The 23,318-nt window shown below is 43.2% G+C and overlaps 2 protein-coding genes across 4 annotated transcripts; both read left to right on the top strand.

The window, feature by feature from the left end:
- The first annotated feature begins 746 nt into the window (after positions 1–746).
- LOC130534706 (non-histone chromosomal protein HMG-14A-like) lies at positions 747–5,063 on the top strand. The gene is made up of 6 exons (XM_057049176.1): positions 747–1,030; positions 1,790–1,819; positions 3,061–3,090; positions 3,189–3,224; positions 3,807–3,929; positions 4,009–5,063. The coding sequence occupies exons 1-6, from the start codon at positions 1,016–1,018 to the stop codon at positions 4,075–4,077; spliced, it is 303 nt and encodes a 100-aa protein (XP_056905156.1). The 5' UTR covers positions 747–1,015; the 3' UTR covers positions 4,078–5,063.
- A 434-nt stretch (positions 5,064–5,497) lies between these two features.
- brwd1 (bromodomain and WD repeat domain containing 1) lies at positions 5,498–23,274 on the top strand. 3 transcript variants are annotated; one of them, XM_057049109.1, is made up of 45 exons: positions 5,498–5,694; positions 5,790–5,871; positions 5,982–6,040; positions 6,151–6,180; positions 6,370–6,429; positions 7,226–7,376; positions 7,477–7,575; positions 8,235–8,395; positions 9,838–10,059; positions 10,150–10,250; positions 10,962–11,032; positions 11,133–11,233; positions 11,341–11,381; positions 11,458–11,559; positions 11,707–11,860; positions 11,931–12,065; positions 12,165–12,293; positions 13,780–13,928; positions 14,075–14,151; positions 14,278–14,415; positions 14,484–14,646; positions 14,731–14,815; positions 14,943–15,062; positions 15,138–15,196; positions 15,473–15,707; positions 15,792–15,908; positions 16,009–16,116; positions 16,241–16,365; positions 16,436–16,518; positions 16,702–16,813; positions 16,916–16,977; positions 17,075–17,230; positions 17,387–17,507; positions 17,600–17,725; positions 17,811–17,877; positions 18,003–18,053; positions 18,148–18,273; positions 18,347–18,499; positions 18,596–18,756; positions 18,881–19,038; positions 19,245–19,364; positions 19,472–19,516; positions 20,173–20,481; positions 20,718–20,867; positions 20,951–23,274. In XM_057049109.1, the coding sequence occupies exons 1-45, from the start codon at positions 5,692–5,694 to the stop codon at positions 22,213–22,215; spliced, it is 6,342 nt and encodes a 2,113-aa protein (XP_056905089.1). In that variant the 5' UTR covers positions 5,498–5,691; the 3' UTR covers positions 22,216–23,274. The 3 variants fall into 3 exon arrangements, with proteins under 3 accessions (XP_056905089.1, XP_056905090.1, XP_056905091.1); XM_057049110.1 differs by having other exon boundaries at positions 5,499–5,694; positions 14,952–15,062; XM_057049111.1 differs by lacking the exons at positions 5,498–5,694; positions 5,790–5,871; positions 5,982–6,040; ... (6 more) ...; positions 10,150–10,250; positions 10,962–11,032 and having other exon boundaries at positions 11,148–11,233; positions 11,341–11,386.
- Positions 23,275–23,318: the final 44 nt, after the last annotated feature.

Below are 23,318 nucleotides of genomic sequence, written 5' to 3'. Positions count from 1 at the left end.
GGCACTTGAGAGCTCTGATTTGTCTTCCTTTAATGAAGGTTGTTGGACTGTACAGTAGTAATACAAGGTTACGTAACATATCAAAGTCAAAGTTCAAACTCTCTCTGGAATCCAAAACATCGCAAAAATATAACAAGTTCTTCCTTGGCTCATTATCAACATCAACATTTTCTGAAATATGCATTAAAATTCGTTAATGACTTGCGGAATTCTTTGCTAACGGATAAATAAACACCGGCTGCCACGTGACCTCCTTGGTAGCGTTAAATTCTTATCCTTGTCCTTATTGTTATTGTCCTTCATAAAAGCCAAAAATGGCTCGAAGAACGTTAATTGGTTAGCGCATGCGCAACTGTGACATGGCGCATATCCGGCACTGAGCTGCTGGGACGCACGAGACGGAATACTGACGTCACCCAAGACGAGTTCGTGTACATTCAACCTATGGCGCAGATACACTTTACCCATTCATCCATGCTAATAGACGAAAGTAAACCGAGGTTATTGAGACCGATTAACTCATTGAGTCATAAACCTTAACATACATATACCAAGGGGATACATCAGGGGATGATGCCAGTTTTCATAAGCATCAATATAACGTCTAACAACCAAATAGGTTGTAAAACCGTTCATGTCACACGTCTCAGGGGAACATCCTGTGACAATAAAAGAAGGAAGAGTCGGCTGGTGTTGACTGGCGTACGGTGCTGCCCACACAGGTAAGGTGTTATGGTTCAAAAATGTGGAGCCTTCACATGAAAGCCAATCACTGGGCGCCAGGGGCGGGATATGCCGCTGCCTGCTAGGTTGGTAGGATAAGGGCTAAAATGTACCGTGAGGGGGGATCCAATCCGGTTTTAGCTAGATTTTGTCCTGCTCAGGCGTTTACGTTAACGCACTTTTCTGAAGGTGAAGGGAGGCAGAGATAAAGAGTCGATTTTCTTCGCTGACCCGCAAAAGGTTTTGCTCTTCTCTTTCTAAATCGAACAGCTGACGAACAAAACAGGGGACCATGGTGCGGAGAAGGGTGAGTTGGTCGCACGGCTGCATTTGCAACATTTTTCGATGCGCCGATCTCGGTTTTCGAATTGTCCGGACTTGCATGTTTCCACAGCGAGTGAGCCACATTTACTGTACTCGGGTTAGCCGCTAAAAACAGGGAAGTGGCGCCCTTTGGTCGAATAAAATAGATTGTACATCTATCCCCACGTTTTACAAACCCAAGCATACGTGCCGTCCTCGCTTTTATTCGCAGACGTGTTTTTATGCACCTTTCTTGGTGCGGGCGTGAATATGAGCCGACGAACAGGTTGCCACTTAAAGAAAATGTCTTGCCGAAACGCCTGCGGGTATTTGGACCTAATCCCGGCTTTATGCTCCTGCATTAGAGCAACTCTTATTTTTAAGTTCCGAATTTGTCGGCGTGTTTTATGTGTACGTGCTGTGGAGATTTTGACTTTATTGTGACCCGCCGAGCGCCACCGCCGAGATCTGCAGCGGCCGCACAAACTCTTCGCTATTAGTCCGATTATCCGATTAACTTAAACTTTGATGACTCCCGGCTGCCTCCGTGAATCGTGAGTTTTTCGCCGGCAGCAGCTGCTGGTGGCAGAAATCCGAAGGAACATTTGAGTAGAAAGGTGGCAGCCCGGTCTTCCACCAAGCTTGTATAATTCCTTTCTGATTTAAGGGGAGGGAGAGGTGCCCATCCCCCTTCACAACACACCCACATGAAGCGCTTCTTTACTCTGCCTTCACACTTTTGTTTTGTCGCTGTCTCCCACAGGCTGCCAGGGCTGCAGAGGGGAGTACAGAGGTCAGTATCTACCAGAGCAGAAAGGATTCACTGCTAGAATTCACCTCTTCTTTAGTGCAGCGCAAATCCGATTCTTCAAGTTAGAGCAGATTAATGACTGATCATAATAGGGGCTGTGATCCGATCATTACCCAAAAGGACACCGATTTATTCACAGTCATATAATAAATAAAAATATCATATTTTGCATGTTTAAATGGTAATTTATTAATATCAGCAATGGTTTTCTAAAAAAAACTGTTTGTAGACAATCTTTATATTTTATTTGGACTTTTCTGTATTAATATACACTAATAATTCTCTTCTGGATTAGCAGCCAATGCTGGCTACAGACAATTAACTCTAATTCTACAGAATTTTTATCTATGTGTTTTAGTTTTAACCTTTTCCCAGCCTTCATCTTACCTTTGTCTGTAGTGAAATAGGTTTGGAAAGCTCAGATGCTGTTTTCAAGTTTAGTTTGTATTTCTGGTATTCGACAGAAAGTCAACTAACATCTGTCTAAAGTCTTCAGATGAATGTTCTGAAACTACCAACACACAAATGTGCATGTTATTACTTGTTTGTTTACCCCATTGTGTAATTACATTTGTAGTTGATGTTAAACACAGGGGGCAGTGTAGTCCAGGAAGTATTGAAGTTCAAACCTCAGGCTCCACCAATTACAGATCTTACTCTGACCCTATAGGGTTGTAGGTAGTGAAACTGGGTTTGTTTCTTCACATAAACCACACTTCAGATCACTGGAAAATAAGGGCATGGTTTTCACGGTGCAGCATGCCGCTGATTTTAAATTGTGTAAATGCTCAGGTCACAACAACCATATGGTAGCATGGAGAAGATTATGTGATGACTTAAGACAGACAGGCCTGCTCATTCATTATTTGAGCTAAGCTAATTAGCAGGGGGTTATTTTTATGCATCTCTGGTTACTGCACGAAGAAAAATCTCTGTATCCATATCTGGAGGAAAGGAAGGAGGCAAAAAATGACACTTGTGTGTCCCTTTAGATGTACCGTACATATTTTACCTCAGATACTGATTTTTTTTGTTTGTTTGATTGTTATTAAATGAAACAAGTGAAAGTAGAATACAGGCAAAACTTTTCACATAAGAATCCAAATAAGATTCAAATTAGTTGCTAGCACTAATATTTGTCCTTATGTCAACATTTCTGGTCTTTTGAGCTAACCATGTTGGGATTTTTTTTGCTGTATTTTAACCTATTTGTTTTTCTGCAGCCAACAAGAAAATCACAACGGCTGAGTGATGTAAGTTCCACAGATAGTAACACCATAATGATGTGTGCTGCACTTGTGTGCTTGCAGAAATGTAATGCGGTTAAATGTTGTTGTTGTTTTTTTTACAGAAAGTGCAGCCGGCTCCAACACCAGAAAAGAAAAAGGTGAGGGATTTACTCTCAGCCCTGCCTCTCACCTGGAGGCAGAGGGATGAGGCTTTCAGCTCCTGCGACACCCACTGAAGGCCCCATTATGCTTCTGTCTGGCCTGTTTGCAACGTGAACACCTTTCCTAGCTAGATCACGTTCATTTCAGCTTCTGGACATTGTTGTCTGTGTGGTTACAGTGACGAGGCTGTAAGGAACACAACAGTAGGCTAAGTTAATGTCTCTGTTGAGACACTGTCACTTTTAAATCATTGTGAATGAGGAAGCCACCCTGACCTGAACCCAACCTACCAAGAGTACCCATCAGTGCTGTTCGCAACACACCAATGATGTGTCGACTGGGTCACACGCTTAGTGTGGTAGGTAAAAAAAAATTCATCAGGCATCAAATTCAGTTGGCTAAAGTGACAGGCCAAGGCCAATTGTACTTTTTACATTCGAGAAACCCATTTAGAAAGACAGAAACCTGAGTGGGAACAGGCTCAGTGGCCAGGCAGGCTCTTCCCTTGTACTTGTTTATTCTCTGAGTAACTGAATTGAATATATTGATCTGCTTTGTTTCATTTTGGATATAATCAGGCACCTCCTAAGCCTAAGAAGGTAAAAGAGGTGGCAAAGGCCAAGCCAGAGGAAGAGAAGAAGGAAGAGGCCAAAACGAAGGATGAAAGTCCTCCAGAAAATGGGGAAGCTAAAGCTGAAGAGGTGACACACAATTAAACTTTGGTATGTACCACTGCACGTGTGCGCTGCAGAAGGCTCATTTTCTTTCTTTATCGAACAGCCAGCCGCAGCAGCAGAGGAGACGGACGAAAAAGACGGTGAGGCCGAAAAGGAAGGGAAGACCGAGTAGTGGGGACATCCAGAAACGCGCGCTGTACTTTGATTCCTGTACAATGCAGAGATTGTTATTATCTATTTTCTTAAGATGATAATGTTTTTAGGGATGTGATGGCCAAAAGGCATTTTTAAATTTCTTCCCCTGTGGAAGGGATTTTTTTCAGTTTGTTGTATTACCTAATGCTTTTTTCATTGATCTGGCTGTTAGTTTTTGCTTTAAGTTGTAGTTTTCTCTGAGATTCTGGACTCCAGGACAGTTTACATGAAACATTCCTGAGATGAATGAAAGCTTTTAAAATGTGTTTGGTTTGGAAAAAATCTATCACATCACAATACTGTTTGAAAGGGAATTGGATGAAGTTAAAATTAAGGGTTATGTTTTCTGTTGAGTAATTATTTCCTCCCATCACTGTTTACTTTAATCATTTTAACTTGTACTGGAATTGATTGGGTAAATTCCTGTTTTGGTGTTTGGATTTTCGCTTCCAATGTACAGTTTTGTTTTTTTAAAGGTTAAAATGTTTTCTTTATAATTGGTATAAAATGCCAATTAAAGTATGACTGTCTCTGTTTCTCAGTTATGTATTACTGTTATGTGACAGCATTGTGGTCTAAATCATTAGTTAGATGCATCAAATACATCTGGGTGATGATGTGACTGAATGCTGTTAATATCCTCAGACACTTATTGATTACAGTGCAAAATACAAGCATCTCCTTTCAGTGACCAACTGGAATTTACTGTAATATACAGCTGATTAAATGGGGGGTTGATGGGTTCGTTACATCAAAGAAAATTGTCTAAATTCAGTCTGTTGTGTACTGGGGAATTTAGACCAAAATCTGTGACAACAGATGCAAGGTCATCGTTTGATTACGGCTGATGAATAACTCTAATGTGCGGGAAATGTGGGTTTCAAGATTCAAACTGATGTAAGCTTGCATCCACCTGTTGGCTGTGAATAATTTCACCAAACCTGAATAAATTTCATGTCTTTGTATGGTATAACATTTGTCTCTGAAGGGTTGTTATTGGCCCTTTCAGGGGAACGTGGAAACAGAAAATAGGGTTTAATCTTAGCTCTGTATCATGAAGAACACTTGTTCCTGCTCATTACATCTCTCAGTGCCACTTTGTCATAAGAGCATATTTTGAATAGGTAAATTTGTCACAGTTCATAGGAAGGATTGAAATAAAGAAGCCTGGATGAGAAGTGAAACCTCTCACTGCCAACTTATTGTAGACAAACGTGGACCATCGGGTTTTTTCAGCTGTTCTCCCCCACCCAGGAAAGAAATCAAAAATTTGCCTTTCATGTCTTTGATCTGGAGTCACATTAGCCTTTATGGCTGTTTTTTGTACGAGGCAGGTAGGGTTGAAATTAAGCTAGTGTAGAAGGTGAGCTCAATTGTTTCATCGCATTCAGTCGCGTTTTATTGGGTTTATGCTTGAGCAGACGTCTCCTTCCCTGGACTAATTCCCTTTGATAAAGCGTGAAAGAGCGGCTGCATTAGGGTAAAAGCGTCGCTGTAGTCGCCTGTCTTTGTTGCTCCTCCCAACCCCCCCTTTCCTGTGAGGCGCCGTGGAGCCGGAAGTCAGCGCTCTCGTTAAGGCCTCATCCTTCCCATGGTGACTGCAAATAGGCTAAAGAGAAAGCGGGAGCTACCGTGGAGAGGGGTCAGTGCTGTGTACTGAAATTAAATAAATATACCTTTTCTCACTAGGCAAAGTTGCCTTACAAGTCACCTCTCCAAACCACGGACGATTCAATGGCAAAAAATCGGAATATTTCGCTCGTTGAGTCGGGTAAGCTAAGTAAAGCCCACCGATAGCTGAAATTTGGTCCAGTATCGTTGTCGCCGATTGATTTGCCCACTGCTTTTCTCACTGCTAACGTCCCCGTGCTTGTGTTTCAGAGCTTTATTACTTGATATCACGTTTTCTAACGACTGGTCCGTGTCGGAGAGCCGCTGAGGTGAGCTGGCACGTCTTCCCGGACGAGTTTGTTGTATTTGAAAATAGTTTGGTGCTGCTGAATGACAGAGTTGTTGGATGCCTTTTAATGTGCCTGACTGTGTCCTGCAGGTCCTGATCAGTGAACTAGAGGAACATCAGGTGTGTATTGTCGCCAGCACTCTTGCTGTCCCACTGCTATGCTAGCTGCTACGAGTGTTGACCGACTCCGAGGATCAAACTTGTTTCACTCGCTCGACTTTTAACTGCATCTGTCCTTCTCGTTTGACATCAGTCGGCTTTTTCTTTTACATTCCGCGAGTTTTTCACCTCTATTCTTCTTCTCTGCAGCTCTTACCGAGAAGATTGGACTGGCTGGGAAATGAACACCAGAGAACATATGAAGACGTGGTAAGCCTAATGAATGATCTGCGTACCCATCGCCTGTTGTTATTGTCTTGTGACAGGGACTCTGGCCACGCTCGGTGCTTGTTTACGTTCTTTGTTCTTTTCCTTGCCTCGCGACTGTGGGGTTTTTAGAGCAGATTTTAGGTGTATGAAGTCGCAACTTTGTCCTCTCGAATTCTTTCCAAAATTGTTTTCGGTGTAACAGTCGAGAATATGTCAGGGTAGAGGGTTTAATATATTTATCCAGGACTTTTTCAGCTACAGATAGGGTGGGTAGTTCTGCTTTTGCTCGGTTGAGGCGGCTCCGCTGGCCAATCACAGGCCGAGGATTGTTGTCTCTGCGTCGCTTTGCGTATGACCCGAGCTGCGATTGGTCCGTTCCAATGATTTACATATTAGACCACGCCCCCGGATCTGGTGTTGAGCAGCGATTAAAACCACGAACTGTCCTGCCAGATATTATTCTCATAGAAGTTTGTTGGCTGTCTGCAGTTTCCAGAAGACCGGACAAAATATGAGACACAAAAGTGTGGGTTGTTTGTGGTGTTTTTTTCTGAAGTGATTGTTGTATTTATATTTTAGGTACTCCATGTCCCTGTAGATGTTTAAATTTAAAAAAAAAAAAAAAAAAAGCCTCAACACACAATTGGTCTGAGATTTGATTGCCTAGTCTGGTGTCTGAAACTGCAAAGTCATATTTTCTGATCTGTTTTGACAATAAACCCTGTTTGTGTGGCCATTGACATGTTTGGTGTAGTGTGCTGTAGCAATTCAGCCTTGTCCTTGTTCACCTTGCCAGGTTGCAGCTAACAGACACATTACACCAGAACATTTGCTGCGGATATGCATGCAGATTGGACCAATTCTCGACAAAGCGGTGCCATCGTGCGTCTCTGGCGTACAAACCCTCCTGGGTACTGGAAAACAGTCAGCGCTCAGGACCATAAAAGGTGCCTTTAGCTGTTTTTTAAATACATACTAGAGAGATCCAAACCTTTGCTTTTCCCCCTGTGTTGTCAGTAAATTCTTAAATGCTTTTGTGTATTTCAGACTCTGAAAGCTCACAGTTGCCAGCTTCATCATATGCAGCCCTTCACTGGGGCAGACCACCAGAGAGGCCTTTAAACTGCAAGAGAACTCTGCACCTCGGTAGGTTCTGTCTCTTTCAAGTTTCTTTCCCCGAATGAAAAGTGGAGGCTGTGCACGTGTTTGCAGGCTGGCTGCTGGTGTGTTGACCATCAAGTTGGCCTTTAGAAGGATTTATGCTCTCGATTACTCTGTAGCTCTGCGTTTAATTTTATACAATAACTTATTTTTGTCTGTTCTGAAGAAAGAGTTCATATCTGTTCCCCATATTCCCCCAATGAGTTAGAGTGGATGCAAAGAAATGCATCTGCATTTGTTCTGTTTTAGTGAAGAGACAAGTTAGGGAAAGGGAGACGTGTAAGATTTGCTCTACTTTCTCAGCCATTGTGTTTCCCATAGCAACACATAAAGGCCAGATGTTTCAGATTTCAGACCAGCTGTTATTGTTGTTTACTAATAATGTTTGAATTGGAGCTGGTGTTTTTCATCTTTCTCAAAGCTGACTTGCACTGATATTGGCAATGAAATGGTCCACACGGGAGGAGAGCTGAAACTAGTTATTTCTGTTTTGCTGATAGTATATAGCAGTATGCTGTATTTAACTTCTTCTTGTTCGGTCTGTAATGAGAATGTTACTCCTGATAATGTCCTGTTGTTCTTGGGCTTGTAACAACCTTGTAATTTACATCACTTCACCCGCATGATTGACTTCTTATCAACAGTTAAGGTCCTTCGTGGGAGGGAGCTAATAGGAGGGCAGCGCTTCACCTCCATCAACCCTGTCAACAATTATGCGCGCATGTTCCTGCGCAGGAGGGTCCTGGGTCATCTGTCTGCTGTTTACTGTATTGCTTTTGATCGCACTGGTCTCAGGATCTTTACAGTAAGTGGCAATTCTCAAAAAACACCCACCCACCATATCTTCTGTGGTTTATCATTAAATTAAATTGTGCTTGCAAAGAATTTTAATGGTAAAGTCTCATTTTACCACCAGTTGACTCAGTTTGCATTTTTATTAGCTGTCATCAGTGTACAAGCTAGAGTATTTCACTTAAACATCGCCCTGAAATACAACAGTTGCAACATAAAACTGGCAAAGCAACTAACACATAGATGATGTCCTCATCAATATCCTTGTGAGAACTCAACCCAGAAAATGTGAGGACCAGGTTTGTTTTTTAAATGAAACGCAGTTTCAGCATCATTGGTCTGTTTCAGTTTTCGTCCACAATTTGGGATACTTACAAAAATACAGCGGGGCCGGAGGTCATCATGCAACTCCGAAGGCGGCGATACCTGTAAAGAAATAGGGGGGGAGGAAAACTACACAGGAATCAGCATAACTAGTCTGCTTGATGAGGAGGAGGAAAGGAGAGGAGAGGAAACCATGACCCAGTGGGGTGACAGAGGCCTGTCCGGTGATCATGTTTCCGGACCCCAGCAGCCTTGGCCAATAACAGCATAGCTAAGATGTGACCTAATAATTAGACGACCCCCTAAGTATGATAATTTGTCTGTCTATGATAGTAACTGGAACTACAGAATTAGCAACAATAAGCTTTTTCAAAGAGGTAGGTTTTAAGTCTGATCTTAAAAGTAGCGATGGAGTCAGCCTCCCGTACCTGGACAGGGAGCTGGTTCCATAGCAGGGGGGCCTGGTAGCTAAATGCTCGGCCCCCCATTCTACTCCTAGAAACTCTGGGAACCACAAGTAGACCAGCATTCTGAGAGCAGAGCGGTCTATTGGGCTGATAAGGTATCACTAGCTCCTCCAGGTAGGATGGGGCTAGGCTTCTGAGGACCTTGTAGGTCAAAAGAAGGGTTTTAAAAATTATTCTAAATTTAACGGGCAGCCAATGAAGCGACGCCATTACAGGAGTTATGTGATCTCTTTTGTCAATACCTGTCAGAACTCTGGCTGCAGCATTTTGGATCAACTGGAGGCTTCTTAAAGAGTTGTTTGGACACCCTGATAATAAAGAATTACAATCCATCATACCTTTTGAAATACCTGACATTGCTCATCTTTGCTCCCCATTAGCCCCCGATTGCTAATGGGCGAATGTCACTTGTTTTACAATAGCAAGTAGGAATATAGGAACAATGTACACCCTGGAGATGGCAGTTGGTGAAAATCCCAGTTGATCACCTTCAAAGTCACTTAAATTCCCTCCCTTGTCCAGTCGGATGCTGGTTTAAGCTTCAACAGGCCAACTTGACCACATCTACAAATTTAAATTGGTTAAATCAGTGCAATTAAACAGGTGTAACTAATACATTTGCATCATTGCTGATAGAGACCTAAGTCTTATCTATGTTGATCAGGGCTCAGATGACTGTTTGGTGAAGATTTGGTCTTCATTCAATGGACGCCTCCTGTCCACATTGCGAGGACACACTGCAGAGATTACAGACTTGGCAGTTAATTATGAAAATACACTAATTGCTGCTGGAAGTTGTGACAAGACCATCCGTGTGTGGTGCCTTCGTACCTGTGCCCCGGTGGCTGTGCTGCAGGGGCACAGCGGATCCATTACCTCCCTACAGGTAAAGACTCGCTCAATGTTCAGCAAAGTTAGGATAATTTATTGGTGGGTAGCAGGAAGTAACATTCCACTTCCTGCCTTGTGTTTCCAGTTTTCACCATTTGCCAAGGGCTCCAAACGTTACATGCTGTCCACTGGAACTGATGCAACTTTGCACTTCTGGCAGTGGGATGTGGACAGCATCAAATTTAGGTGAGAGGTGCTTTGAACACAGTTTTATTCCTCATGCTTTTGTTTAAAAAGTTTGCTCCCTCAATATTGGCAGCAGTAACATATTTGAAAAGAACTTGTATGCTTGTTAAGATCCAAATATATATATTTGATTTCCAGTTAAACAGGCTGAGGATGCCACACTTACTTCTGTAAACGTAACCCTTTGTTATGGAAATCCACCACCAGCCTACAGCAGTGTGTGTTGACCAACCAGACTGGGTTGAATAGTTACGGCTGCCCCGACATGTGAAACTAAAGCAGTCTTTAAATTAACCTGTTCTAAAGTTAAAAGCCTTTACTTTGCTGGATAAACTAAGCTTGCTCTCTTTGAATACATGTGTAAACCATTTAAGATAATGCAATACAGTAAAATGCTTGGTGACTCTTTCTGTAATGCGGTAATGTCCCACACCAAGAACTTCCAGTTCTTCCTGATGTAAAACATAAACTTTTAAATGTAGTGTTTTATCATAGGGCTGGCCACTATGTACGGTATATAATGTTCACCTTTAGGTGTAATTGGATGGATTTCATCAAAATATTTGATGTTTAATATGGTTCTTAAACACATAGTAAACATTTAAAATAAATGTGGCCCCGACTCTTGTTATACGCACTAATGCATGTCAGTAATATTTTATCTCCTCGTTCTGTAAATAACCTTTAATTTGTGTTGATTTTCATCTATAGTGATCAATCACACAAGTTTACAGAGCGACCCAGGCCAGGAGTTCAGACCGTGTGTTCCTCCTTCAGCCCAGGTACACTGATGTACATTTAATGACATTAAATTTTCCATTCTTGCATAACTTATGGATTTCTGAATGATGATCATTTATTTTTATTATGTTGATGTCCTAGGTGGAATGTTTTTGGCCACAGGAAGTACAGACAATGTCATTAGAATATATTATTTGGGAAGTGGTAGTCCAGAGAAGATCTCAGAACTCCACGAGCACACGGTAAGAACCCCTCAGAACTCCCTCCGGTGGCTCCAGGTTCATTGTTACTCGCTTATCTATGCATCAACGTCTAATATCGGCTCTCCAAACTTCTGTTCTATACATAGGACAAAGTGGACAGCATCCAGTTTTGCCACTCAGGGGAAAGGTGAGGTAAAATCACTCTTTATTGGGCAGAACGTTGTCATGGTAGTCATCCTGACTGTGATCTGATGGTGCCTCAGGTTTGTGAGCGGAAGTCAAGATGGAACGGCTCGAATCTGGAAGCTCCATCAACGACAGCAGTGGAAGTCCATCTTGCTCAAAATGTCAGCCACACTTCCAGGGTAAGACCTCCTGTCTGGTCATTGTGTGGTGCAGGAAAACGTGTCTGGAGGATTTTATTTGTATTCGCGTGTTGGGACCTGTCACATCATAAAACTCTTGATTCGAGTGTTGCATTAATTGTCTCTTATTTGTATTTTCTGTGTCAGTGCTGAACTCATGGTGGAAGAAGAAAGCTTTTCCAAACCCAAAGTGACCATGGTAGCATGGGATCGCCATGACGGCATGGTCGTCACGGCGGTCAACAACTGTCTCCTTAAAGTGTGGAACTCCTACACAGGAGAGCTGCTACATATCCTTAAAGTATGCATTAACCTTTAAGGGAGGATGTGGAGCAATGGCAACATATTTTAACATCGGAAATGTTTTTTAGGGCCACGAGGCTGAGGTGTTTGTCCTGGAGCCACATCCTTTCGACTCCAGGATCATGCTGTCAGCTGGTCATGATGGAAATGTGTACATGTGGGATTTGCAGCGAGGAACAAGAGTGATGCACTTCTTTAACATGGTATACAGACAGCTGAGAATATGACCTAAAATGGTTCAGCAATCCAAATGTCTTTCTGGTCCTTTTGAAGTTTCTGCATTGGGACTATGTTGTTTCCAGATTGAAGGACAGGGCCATGGAGCTGTTTTTGACTGCAAGTTTACTCCAGATGGCCAAAGTTTTGCCTGCACAGATTCCCATGGACATCTTCTCATTTTTGGTTTTGGCAGTTCTAGACCATTTGAGAAGGTAAAGCTAAACATCTATAAGAACACACACACACTTTAGCTTTAGACAGTGGAATGGTCTCTATACTGGTTCTGCTGGACCTCAGTGCTGCCTCTGATTCAAGATTCAAGATGTACTTTATTCATCCCCGTAGGGAAATTGAATTGTAGTAGCAGCCTAAAGTGGATTAATATAACTGTAGTCTAGGTTTTGTATTTACAAAGTATAGAAAAAGAATAAATAAATACAAGATTAGAACGTTATAAGCATATATAGAGCATATATTATAAGCATTTATATATATTATATATACAAAATATAATTATACATATTATAAGCATATATACATGAATATAGAATAAAATAGAAATAAAATTACAACATAAACATTAGACAATTATTGGTATTGACTGGGTTTGAATGAATTATAGAGTCTGATGGCGGACGGCACGAATGACTTCCTGTACCGTTCCTTAGAGCAGCGAGGCTGCAGGAGTCTGTTGCTGAAGCTGCTTCTCAGTTTGTCCACTGTGTTATGGAGGGGGTGGGAGGGATTGTCCATGCTTGTCCACAATTTCAACACCATCCTGTCCCTCACCACCTCGTGCAAGTTTGCAAGTTTACAGCCAACAACAGACCCTGCCTTTTTAATGAGTTTGTTGAGTCTGTTGGCATCCTTTGCAATACGGTTGATCAGAGCATGACAGGGACAGTGTGAGGCGGATTGCCTTCTTTTTGTACTTGCTTGGGAAACATTATTCAGCAGCAGGAATAAATGTTCACACCTTTGCTGATGACACTCGGCTGTATGGATGAAATCAGAGGATCCAAAATTCCAGGCTCATCTTACAAACAAAGGCTTGGATGAAGTCAAATTTCATCATCACTTGTATCAAGCTGATGTCGATGTCTTTGGTCCTGAACTCAGGAACAGATCAACTGATCACATTGTGACACTGGAGGATCATCTCTGTAGCCTCTAGTTCATCTGTGACCTTTGACCTGGATCGAGCCTTTAATTCACAAATAAAAAGGACTCCAACAGTACCTTTTTTCATTAGAGCAACATTCCAAAGAGCAGATTAGACTCAGAATGATGCTGAAGACCTACTCCCTGTGTTCCTTCCAGACTGGACTGTTGTGATTCAGTGTTATCAGCAGGCCTGAACTACTCAGAGCCTCCAGCTGATCCGAAATGCTGCAGCCAGAGTTTTGATAGGAAATAGCCAGAGAAGTCAAATGACTGTGCTGACTTCTCTTCATTGGCAGCCCATAAAATCCAAAATATATTTTAGAATCCTCCTGACCTACAAGGTCCTGAGAGCTCCAGCTCCATCATATCTAGAGAAGCTGAATACACAAGGTATGCATTACCTTGATGGGTTTCTCTCACCTTATTGGTCCATGGTTGTATGTCGTCATCCTGCTGCAAATTCATCCATATAAATAAAGCTGAATTGACTGGAAATTAATGTTTCATAACTTTCCCCCATCCTGATCTCAACAGATCCCAGACCAGGTTTTCTTCCACACAGACTACCGACCAATGATCCGTGATGCCAATGGCTTTGTGTTGGATGAGCAGACGCAGCAGGCACCGCATCTCATGCCTCCACCCTTCTTGGTGGATGTGGATGGAAACCCCCATCCTCCAAGGTAGGCCAGGACTTGGTTCCTATCATGAAGTACTGTCCTTTACTTTGAAATCAGATAATTTATTTGATTTTCATTGGTTCATATGTTTTCAGTTTAATGTATTTGGGGAGAATTTGAGTTTTTAATAACTTGACTTGATTTTTCAGTTACCAGCGTCTTGTCCCAGGACGGGAGAACATCGCTGATGAGCATTTAGTTCCCACTCTTGGATACGTAGCCACCGGTAAGCACAGCCGGTATAGCTGGGCTTTGATTAAACCTCCTGTAGTTGGTGGCAGCCATGTGAAATTAATTCCCTTGCTGCAAGACTGGTGACCATTGATCACTTGTTGCTGTTTGACTTCTTCAGTTGATGGGGACGTAGTGGAGCAGGTCATTAGCCAGCGACCTGCAGAACAGGAGGAGCCCCCAGTGAGGCAAGGCAGCCTTCTGGACGAGGCCATACGTCGTCTGCAGGAAGACCAGCTTGGGGCAATGCCCCGCAGAGGTGCAAATGCTGGGGTGTAGCTGCCACTTGCAGCCGGCGCCATTACTGAACTTTCCATTCCATTACAGTTTCTGTGAACGATCAAGCAGACACGCAGCCCTCTCCGTACGTGGGGTTGCGCCGCAGTAGCCAAGTGGAGCGTGTGTGGCAGGTGCAGCAGAATGCTCCCTCCTGTGAAATAGCATGGAGACCCAGGGTCATGGTTCCTGCACTGTCATTCAGCAGCTGCAGGTAACGGTGTCTTCACAGATGAAGACAAGATATTTCACTTCAATTATGTTTTTCTTAAATCTTTAACATGTAAATTGTTTTTAGATACCAGGAGAACATCCGAATGGCCAGAGGAGACAATGAGGTGGCGCTGTTCAACGCGAGAAGAAGACGCATTATCTACACACTGGTACCTTTATGAAAAGTTGTTCCAGCGTGTGTCTTTAAAAGGAGTATTAACCACAAGCGCTGCAGGATTTTGCTCTGTTGGGAGACTTTATTTGCTTGTGCCCTTTACCGTTTATTCGGTCCATCTGTCCCGTCAGGATGACTCTGATGAGGAGCCTTCCACTGCAGATCAAACGCCAGAGCACAATGAACTGATGGAATATGTGTCCCTGTCATGTGAGGAGGGAGAAGAGACGACAAGCTCTGAGGTATCACCTCATTGTTTCTGCCTGTTTAAATATAGCAGAGGACTTTTAACAAACGCAACTTTTCAATCTGTTCAGGACAACGAGATGGAAGGCAGCGATTCCAATGATGAAGAGTGGAAAAGTGACAGCTCAAGGTATGTTTCACACATTTCTATGTGCAGCATTCAACAGCTGTTCAATATACTAATTAAAACAGTTCTCCATATAAAGAGATTATAAACTGACTACAAGCTGTAAATATGCAAGTACTGTTATAACAGTGCAGTACAGTAGAGTGCATTAAATTTATATTACAGAGGTGTCTTTAACAATGTAGTAACAAAGTTAAACCTTACCTGGTGCTTAAACAGCATACAGCTCCTCTCAGTATGTTCCGTTTCATGCAAAATTTAAATGTCTGCTTTTGACAGCCACACATCCAGCGACTATTCTGACTGGACAGCAGATGCAGGCATCAACTTGCAGCCCTCCACCCCTGTGTTGTTACGTAAACGGGCGCATCGCAGACTTGTCAGCTCTGACGAAGAGGAGGATGAAAATGAGGAGGAGGATGAGGAGGAGAAGCAGCAGCGGAGTGATGAGGAAGAACCACCAAGGAAGAAAGACAAAAAGAAGTCCAAGAAGGCAAAGAAGAAGTCTCCCAGGGTGAGTAGTTTGATCTAAAATGTAGCTGGATAAGATTTGGTGTTGGTGATGATTTAAATGAACCTGATGGTGTTCCTGAATCAGCGCCCAAAAGCCAGACCTTCGATCAACAGAGAAGTCTCCTGTGAGTTCAGGCCCTCGCAGTGGATCACTGACGTCATCCCCAGGAAGTCTCCGTTTGTCCCCCAAATGGGGGATGAGGTCGGTGTATCAGAATTAGCTGCGCTACCTGATGCATCTTCTGCGTTATTTAAAGGAGTGACTCTGATTTTTTTTTTTGTTTTTTTTTTTTTTTGATCAGGTGATCTACTTTCGCCAAGGACACGAGGCTTATGTTGAAGCTGTCTGCCGAAATGATCTGTATTCCATCAATTTGGAGAAGCAGCCATGGAAGAAAATGCAGCTCCGAGTAAGAAAACTATGACCTTTTAAAGTCATGCAACCTATAAGGTTTGACTCTGTTATGCAGAATGAGCATGACATATCATGTGACTAATCGTTATTTTAATAATGAATAACAATCACATTTTTAGGACCAGGAGTTTGTGAAGATCACTGGGATCAAATATGAACTCTGCCCTCCAACACTGTGCTGCCTGAAACTGACTCTGATTGATCATGGCACCAGCAAAATCACAGACAAGTCATTTTATGTCAAGTAAGCGGGTTTCTTTTGTGGTAACTGTGGGGGCGTAGAGTGATGCTTCTTAAGTTTATCTGTCCTTCAGGTATCACGACATGCCTGACGTGATCGACTTCCTTGTGTTGAGGCAAAGTTATGACGAGGCTCTCCGTAGAAACTGGCAGCCAAGTAAGATTTAGGTTGACCTGTTGAAGCTGGTTTGAGACAGTGAAATTTTTCATCTCTCTTTAATGTGTGTGTAAATTCACAGATATCTGACTTGTATCAGTGGTAGAAAACATGTCTCTCCATCCAAGTGTGAGTAATACAGCTGTAAAATAGAACACTAACTGGTGAGCTTCTCTGGTGCAGGTGACAGGTTCCGCTCAGTGATCGATGATGCCTGGTGGTTCGGGACCATCATCTGTCAGGAGCCCTACCAACAGGAATACCCCGACAGTCTCTTTCAGTGCTTCAAAGTCAGGTAGGAACCGACATGTTGCCATAAAAGAGCACCAAGCTTTTATTAGCAGAACCAGCACCACCATTCATACACAGTTAAGCTGATTTTCTTCTTCATTTCCAGGTGGGACAATGGAGAAACTGAGAAGCTGAGTCCTTGGGATGTGGAGCCCATTTGTGATGAGGGTGATTAATGTGTCATAATAGCTCTTAACTTTATACGGGCAATCAATTCATGGAGGATGTAACAGTTGTTGTTAAACAAGAGCATGTTTTGTTTTAGCCCAACAACCAGAGACGGAGGGAGGCGGCATCCCTGTGACGGCTGAGGAGATGAGCGAGTTGATGTACAAGCCTCTGCCTGGAGAGTGGGGGGAGAGGAGCAGAGAGGAGGAGTGTGATCGCATCATCACTGGCATTGATCAGCTCATCACTGTTGGTGTGTGCTTAGAATCAAAACATTTAGCCCCCTTTTCACACCTTTTTCAAAAGGTGCAGTTTGTCAAAGTAAAGCCTAACTGCCATTAAAATGAGCTATGTAAGCAATATTTCCTAGTTTTAGCCAAGCTAACTCGGATTATCTATTTTTTTGCAGACATTGCTGCTCCCTTCTCTGGTCCTGTGGACTTGGTCCAGTATCCTACATATTGCACTGTGATTGCATATCCAACTGACTTGTATACCATCAAACTGCGACTCTTGCACAGATTCTACAGGTCAGTCACACTGAGTCGCTGTTGTTCCTGTGTCACCTTGACATGTGTGAAGAGTGTGAGAGTGTGTAACATCTAACCTCTGCTAATCCCAGGCGCATCTCAGCATTAATATGGGATGCCAGGTATATCGCACACAACGCCCACATTTTCAACGAGCCCAGGAGCAAAATTGCCTACTCTGCAAAAATCATCACAAATGTCCTCCAGAAATTCATCAAGTAGGTTCCCCTGTTTCTGCAGTGGTTTTGGGGTATTTTTTGCCTTTAAGAGCCTCAGGAATTGTTTTTTTCGTTATTTCCACAGTAATCCATCTTGCACAGACATCATGGAAATCTATAATGCTGTTGAAGAAATGGACGGGGATGAGGAGGTATGTTGGAATCTGAATGTTCACCTTGAATTGCGAACTTCAAGCCAACTTTACTTGATTGTTCCTTAAGTGGTTTTGCAGACTAATTTCCAGCCCAAATAAGTCTACTTAATCTCCTCCAATAGGAAGAAGATTCTGAGGCACCAGGGACTTCTTCGGGACACAGAACCAATCAGGTAAAGGTTCAAACCTTAAATTTAAGCAGGAGTTATGGAATCACTGAGCAGAACATTGTTCCTACATGAAGGTTTGTTTGCTTGGTATTTGTAGTCCTCTTTGGAAGTGGTGCCTGACAGAGATGCCTGGAAGGACCAGTGCAAGAATTTGATCAATTACATTTTTGAGTGTGAAGACTCACAACCCTTCAGAGAACCTGTGGACCTCCAAAACTATCCAGTAAGGTTTTTTTTCTTTCCAATAGCAGTGTGATCTATTTTGAGAAAAGCCTGAGTTATGTTTGCGTGTCCAGGACTACCACGACATTATCGACACACCAATGGACCTTGGCTCAGTGAAAAGAACTCTGTGGGACGACAGATATGAAAACCCTCTGGAACTGTGCAAAGATGCCCGACTGATATTTGCCAATGCCAGAGCGTACACGCCCAACAAGCGCTCCAAGGTAGGAGAGTAATGAACCGGAAGATGTTAACGACTGTTGGAAGATGAGGTCATTCTCAATTTAAGGTTTATTCTTATTCGTTTCCCTCCATTCTAGATTTACAGTATGACATTGCGGCTCTCTGCCTTCTTTGAGGAGCGAATCAGAACGATCATATCAGATTATAAAACTGCCGTAAAAAGCAGCGAGAAGCTGCGCCGCAGTCAGCGGTTTCGCAAGAAAATGCAACAGCAGAATCAGCCCTCTGTGACAGCAAGGTGAGTGTATTCAGTCCAGTGTTCTACATAAATCAAAGGCTCAAACCTTTGCAGCTGAATAGTGTTCACCATGGTGCCACTTTGCTGGAATAAAAGGTGATTTTCTTCTCTTTTCCATTCAAAGGAGAGCAGCTGTAAAAACTCAGGAATCAGTGGAGCCACCATTGGTGACCAATACTACCTCAGCCAAAGTGTCTCTTCCTGACAGGAGCAGGAGAAATCGTAGGAGTTCCAGTCACAGCTCCTCAGAAGATGATTCCAAAGCTGTTTCAACAAGTCCTGGTAGGTCACACAGACATCCGCTGTCCTCTCACCGCTTTGTTGATGAAGGGTGACAAGTGGGTCAAAGCCAGTGGCTTCACTTTTATTTCTGTTTTATTACTGTCATCTTTAAATTCATCCATTGTAAATCTGTACATTGCTGTGAGATTGTATTTGTACTGCTGAGTTTGAATGTACATATTGATGCGGTTATTGTTGATCTTTAGAGTCTGAGAGTGAGCCGAGTGACTCGGAGGAAGAGAAACCTCTGGGCTCCTCAAGGCTGCACCAACTCAGACCAAAAACAAGAATTACAAGAAGCCAGAGGAGCAAGAACATGAATAGAGGTGAAGTATCCTCCTGTCTCATTTATTTTAGCTCCCTCATTGTTTTTAAAAAGTTTTAGTTTAATCTGTAGATTAAAAACATAACTGGAGGCTTGTTATTTCTCTAGATGTGTTGCACAGCGATAGTGAGGACGAGCAGTCTGACACTGAAGGTGAATGTAATTTAATTTAAATTCAATTTTTAGCGCCTCTTGCTCAACAAACCTAAGGCACAGTAAAAAAAATAAAACTGAAATACAGTGATCCCTCGTTTATCGCGGGAGTTGCGTTCCAAAAATAACACGCGAAAAGTGAAATCCGTGAAGTAGTCAGCTTTATTTTTTTTATTATTTTACAATGCAATACTGAACTATAGAATGAAACCAAAAATCAAAACCTGTTTTAAAGCCCAAAATTTGTTTAAAACAATAATTTTAATATAGTAATACAAGGTTGGAAACATTGTCACTGGCGTATTTCCCAGTCCCAGCTGTGCCTCTTCGTCCTGACTCCGCTCCGCTGTAGCGTCTGTTTCTACTGAAGGCGCAGGAGTCTTTCTCCGAGAGAAGAACATTGTTATGGGTAGTTGTTGGCGCTCTTTCTTTTTCTGAGCAAGAAGATTTTTATAAACGGATATGCCACCTTCGTGAAAGATGAAACGCGATATAGCGAGGGATCACTGTATAGTCATTTTCTGCCCCCTTGTGGCACGTTGATATCACTGTACCTAGAATACAGCTGAAAATTCTCATATAATCTGAGTTGTTTAATCAAATGTAAACAGCCAGAACAAAATGGTAAACATTCTTTTTTGTATGTTTAATTTTAGTTGATGGGCAGCAGAAGGTGAATGGCCACAGCAGCAGGTTGCCTTACAGGAGGCGAAGCCGCCACAGGGACCCTCAGAGAGCTCCGTCTCATAGTTTCGACAGGGAGGAGGAAGAAAACATCATGCGCCGTTCACTAAAAAGAAGAACTGCTCAGGCTGCTGTGAATAAGATCAAACTCCTGGAGGCATCTCTGACAGAGGAAGACTGTGAGGAGGATAATCCACGAAGGAGCAGCGGCCGCCTGAGAAGCAGCAGACGTCCCCCTGTGATCCAGAGCAGCTCAGAATCTGAGGGACCACCAGCTTACGGTACACAACCCTCACCTGCCAACCAGGTGTTTTTAAAGGTCTGCAGGAAGTGGGTTTCAGCCAGATGTAGCAGCAGCCATGATTCTGTTGGGACTTTGCCAGATGTTCATTTAAGCACAAAACTGTTTTATTTCAAAATTGTCAGGAGCCATTTTTATGAGAGTAGTTATGTCACATATTGATGTTCTGCACTTTAATGACAGCTTATTTAGCAAAGCCCAACTTTCTCTCTTTAGCGTCTCAAAAATCAAAGAATTCCACTGATGAATCAGAGGCTGATGAGCATTCCTGCGTCAGCGATGCATCCTCGCCTCAAAACAAGCAGAATGGTGATGTGGGGTCCAACCAGCACGGCACACGCAGGCGGGCCAACACCAAGGAGAATGGTGAGAGATCCCTCACCTTTGGTGGGACCACATAGTTATGAATGTATCTGTAATCATTGTCTCTCCTCCTGTCTGTCCTGTAGATGTCTGTCCCCTTGTGAATGGACACGATGTAAAAGATCCGTCGTCTGACGGCAACTCTGAGCGTGAGGAGGCAGCGGAGGAGGAAGATCAGCTCCAAAAGCCATCACGGAACGTGGCAGTCAGTCAGGTCAGGACGAGGAAACTCACAAGTGAGGAGGAGGAAGAGGAGGACACGAAATATAAATCAAGCTCAGATGAAGAGGACAAAGACCACAAACCTCAAATGCATCCACATCAAAATGGCAAAAATGTGGAAGAAGCCAACCACAATGATTCCCACAGAAAGATTTTAGGGTCAAAAAGCCAGGAGCAACGAAAAGCGACCAGAATGGAGGGTGCAGAAATTGGTGGCCCTCCCAAGAGAAGACAGAAAACGGAGAAGAGAGAAAGCAATCCGTCCAGCGAGGACTCTGCAGTCCACACAAAGATGGTTACCAGGAACAACAGGAAACGGCACCATGAGGATAGCTCTGGCTCAAGAAGTGTCAAGCAGGAATACAGACCCAAGCGCAAGAGAAAGAGGAAACATTCAACCGGATCATCAGACGAGGAGTCGGACAATACCGACAGCACGTCGAACCGCCGGCTGAACCTCAGACCACTCACAAAAAAGAATTACACAGACGACAACTATGTCTCTGAGGATGAATCTGCCACTGCCAGTCAGGAAAAACTCAGAAACGGCAACAGAACAGTCTCGGTGTCAACAAGAACGGAGAAGAAGAGACTTGGGACGGCCAAAGGTTCTTCCAGCACCAGGAAGCAAATTTACACCTCTGACTCTGAAGAGGAAGGTGAGGAGAGAGAGCCATCCCCCAAAACAAAGAGAACCTCAAAGCAGCTCAAGCGGGAGCGCACAGATGGTAGCTCTGAGGAGGAGGACATGTCTTCTCCAGCCGCTTCCAGCAAGGAGGAATCTGAAGCTTCGAGGAGCAGGAGGAACGGCATGAAGAGAGCCAAGTGGAAGGAGCGCAGCAGCAGCAGCGGCAGCAGCAGTGGCAGCAGCAGCAGCAGTTCGGACTCAGAGAGCGAACACTCATCCTCCACCAGCCAAAACAGCTCAGGGTCCCACAGCAGTCCAAAGACCAGGAGCCTGTCTGGGATCAGACACAGGACTGCCGGCCGCCAGCTGAGACGGCGCCGCCGCCCATCTTCCTCTGAGGAGGAGTACAGCGACAAGTCGATCAGCAAACCTCGGCGGAAAACGCGCATCACCACCCGTAACCAAGGGAAGCAGAGGGTGATCTACAATGACAGCGAGTAAAGGATGAGCCGGCTGGACTGGTAACTGGGATGGTAACTGGACCCTTAAACCACCACCTTATGGTAGTAGCACTGGAGTCCTGAAGAGAAAATGCTGTGAATCTGTTTCATTCAGGGATATTTATATTTTCTATGAAAAAAGGAACATTTAGAGATGTTAATACAAATTCAAGCATTTGAACTGCTGGTTTTTACAAGGTTATAGAGCAAAACCACCTTCCAGACTGCTGGTTTGGATCCAGTCAGCACAATAACCATTGGAGGAATCTTGTCTGCTTGGGTGCTATCTAATATACCTCTGATTAACAAAGCATATTGCTGGCTTGCACTAAAATAACACTGTAATGAGGTATTTCATACACTACTTTTGCATTAGAAACTCAGGGGTCAACTAAGTTTACTGTAGTCTCGGAGGTGGCCATCGAGGACGGCGAGGGACAGTTTGCTGTTCGGCGGATGTTCATGGACACCGACTGGGACGTAGTTAAATTCACACTTTGGCTACGGCACTCCTTTTTAGATCCACACGTAATGCTTGACTGTACTGAGTTGATATGAGCCAAATGGATGAATTAAATATTGAATTATCCGTACCATTTAATTTTCTGAAATTATTTTCTGTGTTGAATTCTAGTGAATAGATGTAAATGATTGAGAACTGCTGATTGGTTTGGCAATCAATCACTTGCAAATTATTTAATTTTTTGTACACTTAAATGTACCGTCTTGCCATGTCACACATTGGTACTGGTTTGCGGAGTACTTGATACTTGCAAAATACTGTGGTTTCTCATATTGGGAAGACATTTTTATTCTATGATGCCCACTCAGTATTTCTTTTTGTTTTTGGACTTGACCTAAACCTGTTGTCAGATACATGGTTTAAGCTTGTTTATGGGAGGTTTCTAAATGCAACTGCTTTATCCAATTTTGCTTCATGTTTTTCATACAACACCTTTAATAACAGATTTCACAGGGAGACTATTAACACAATGTGGTTGTGGAGTGCAATGAATGATTCTCCTGTTAATAAAGTTAAAATTTCCAGCTCTACTCCAAATCTGACTGTATTCATAAATTCTGTACTGACACTTGGCTCAGCTC

This window comes from Takifugu flavidus, chromosome 12 (genome assembly GCF_003711565.1).
Source record: "Takifugu flavidus isolate HTHZ2018 chromosome 12, ASM371156v2, whole genome shotgun sequence".
Classification (NCBI taxonomy): Eukaryota; Metazoa; Chordata; class Actinopteri; order Tetraodontiformes; family Tetraodontidae; genus Takifugu; species Takifugu flavidus.
This window is presented reverse-complemented; position numbering and strand designations above follow the sequence as displayed.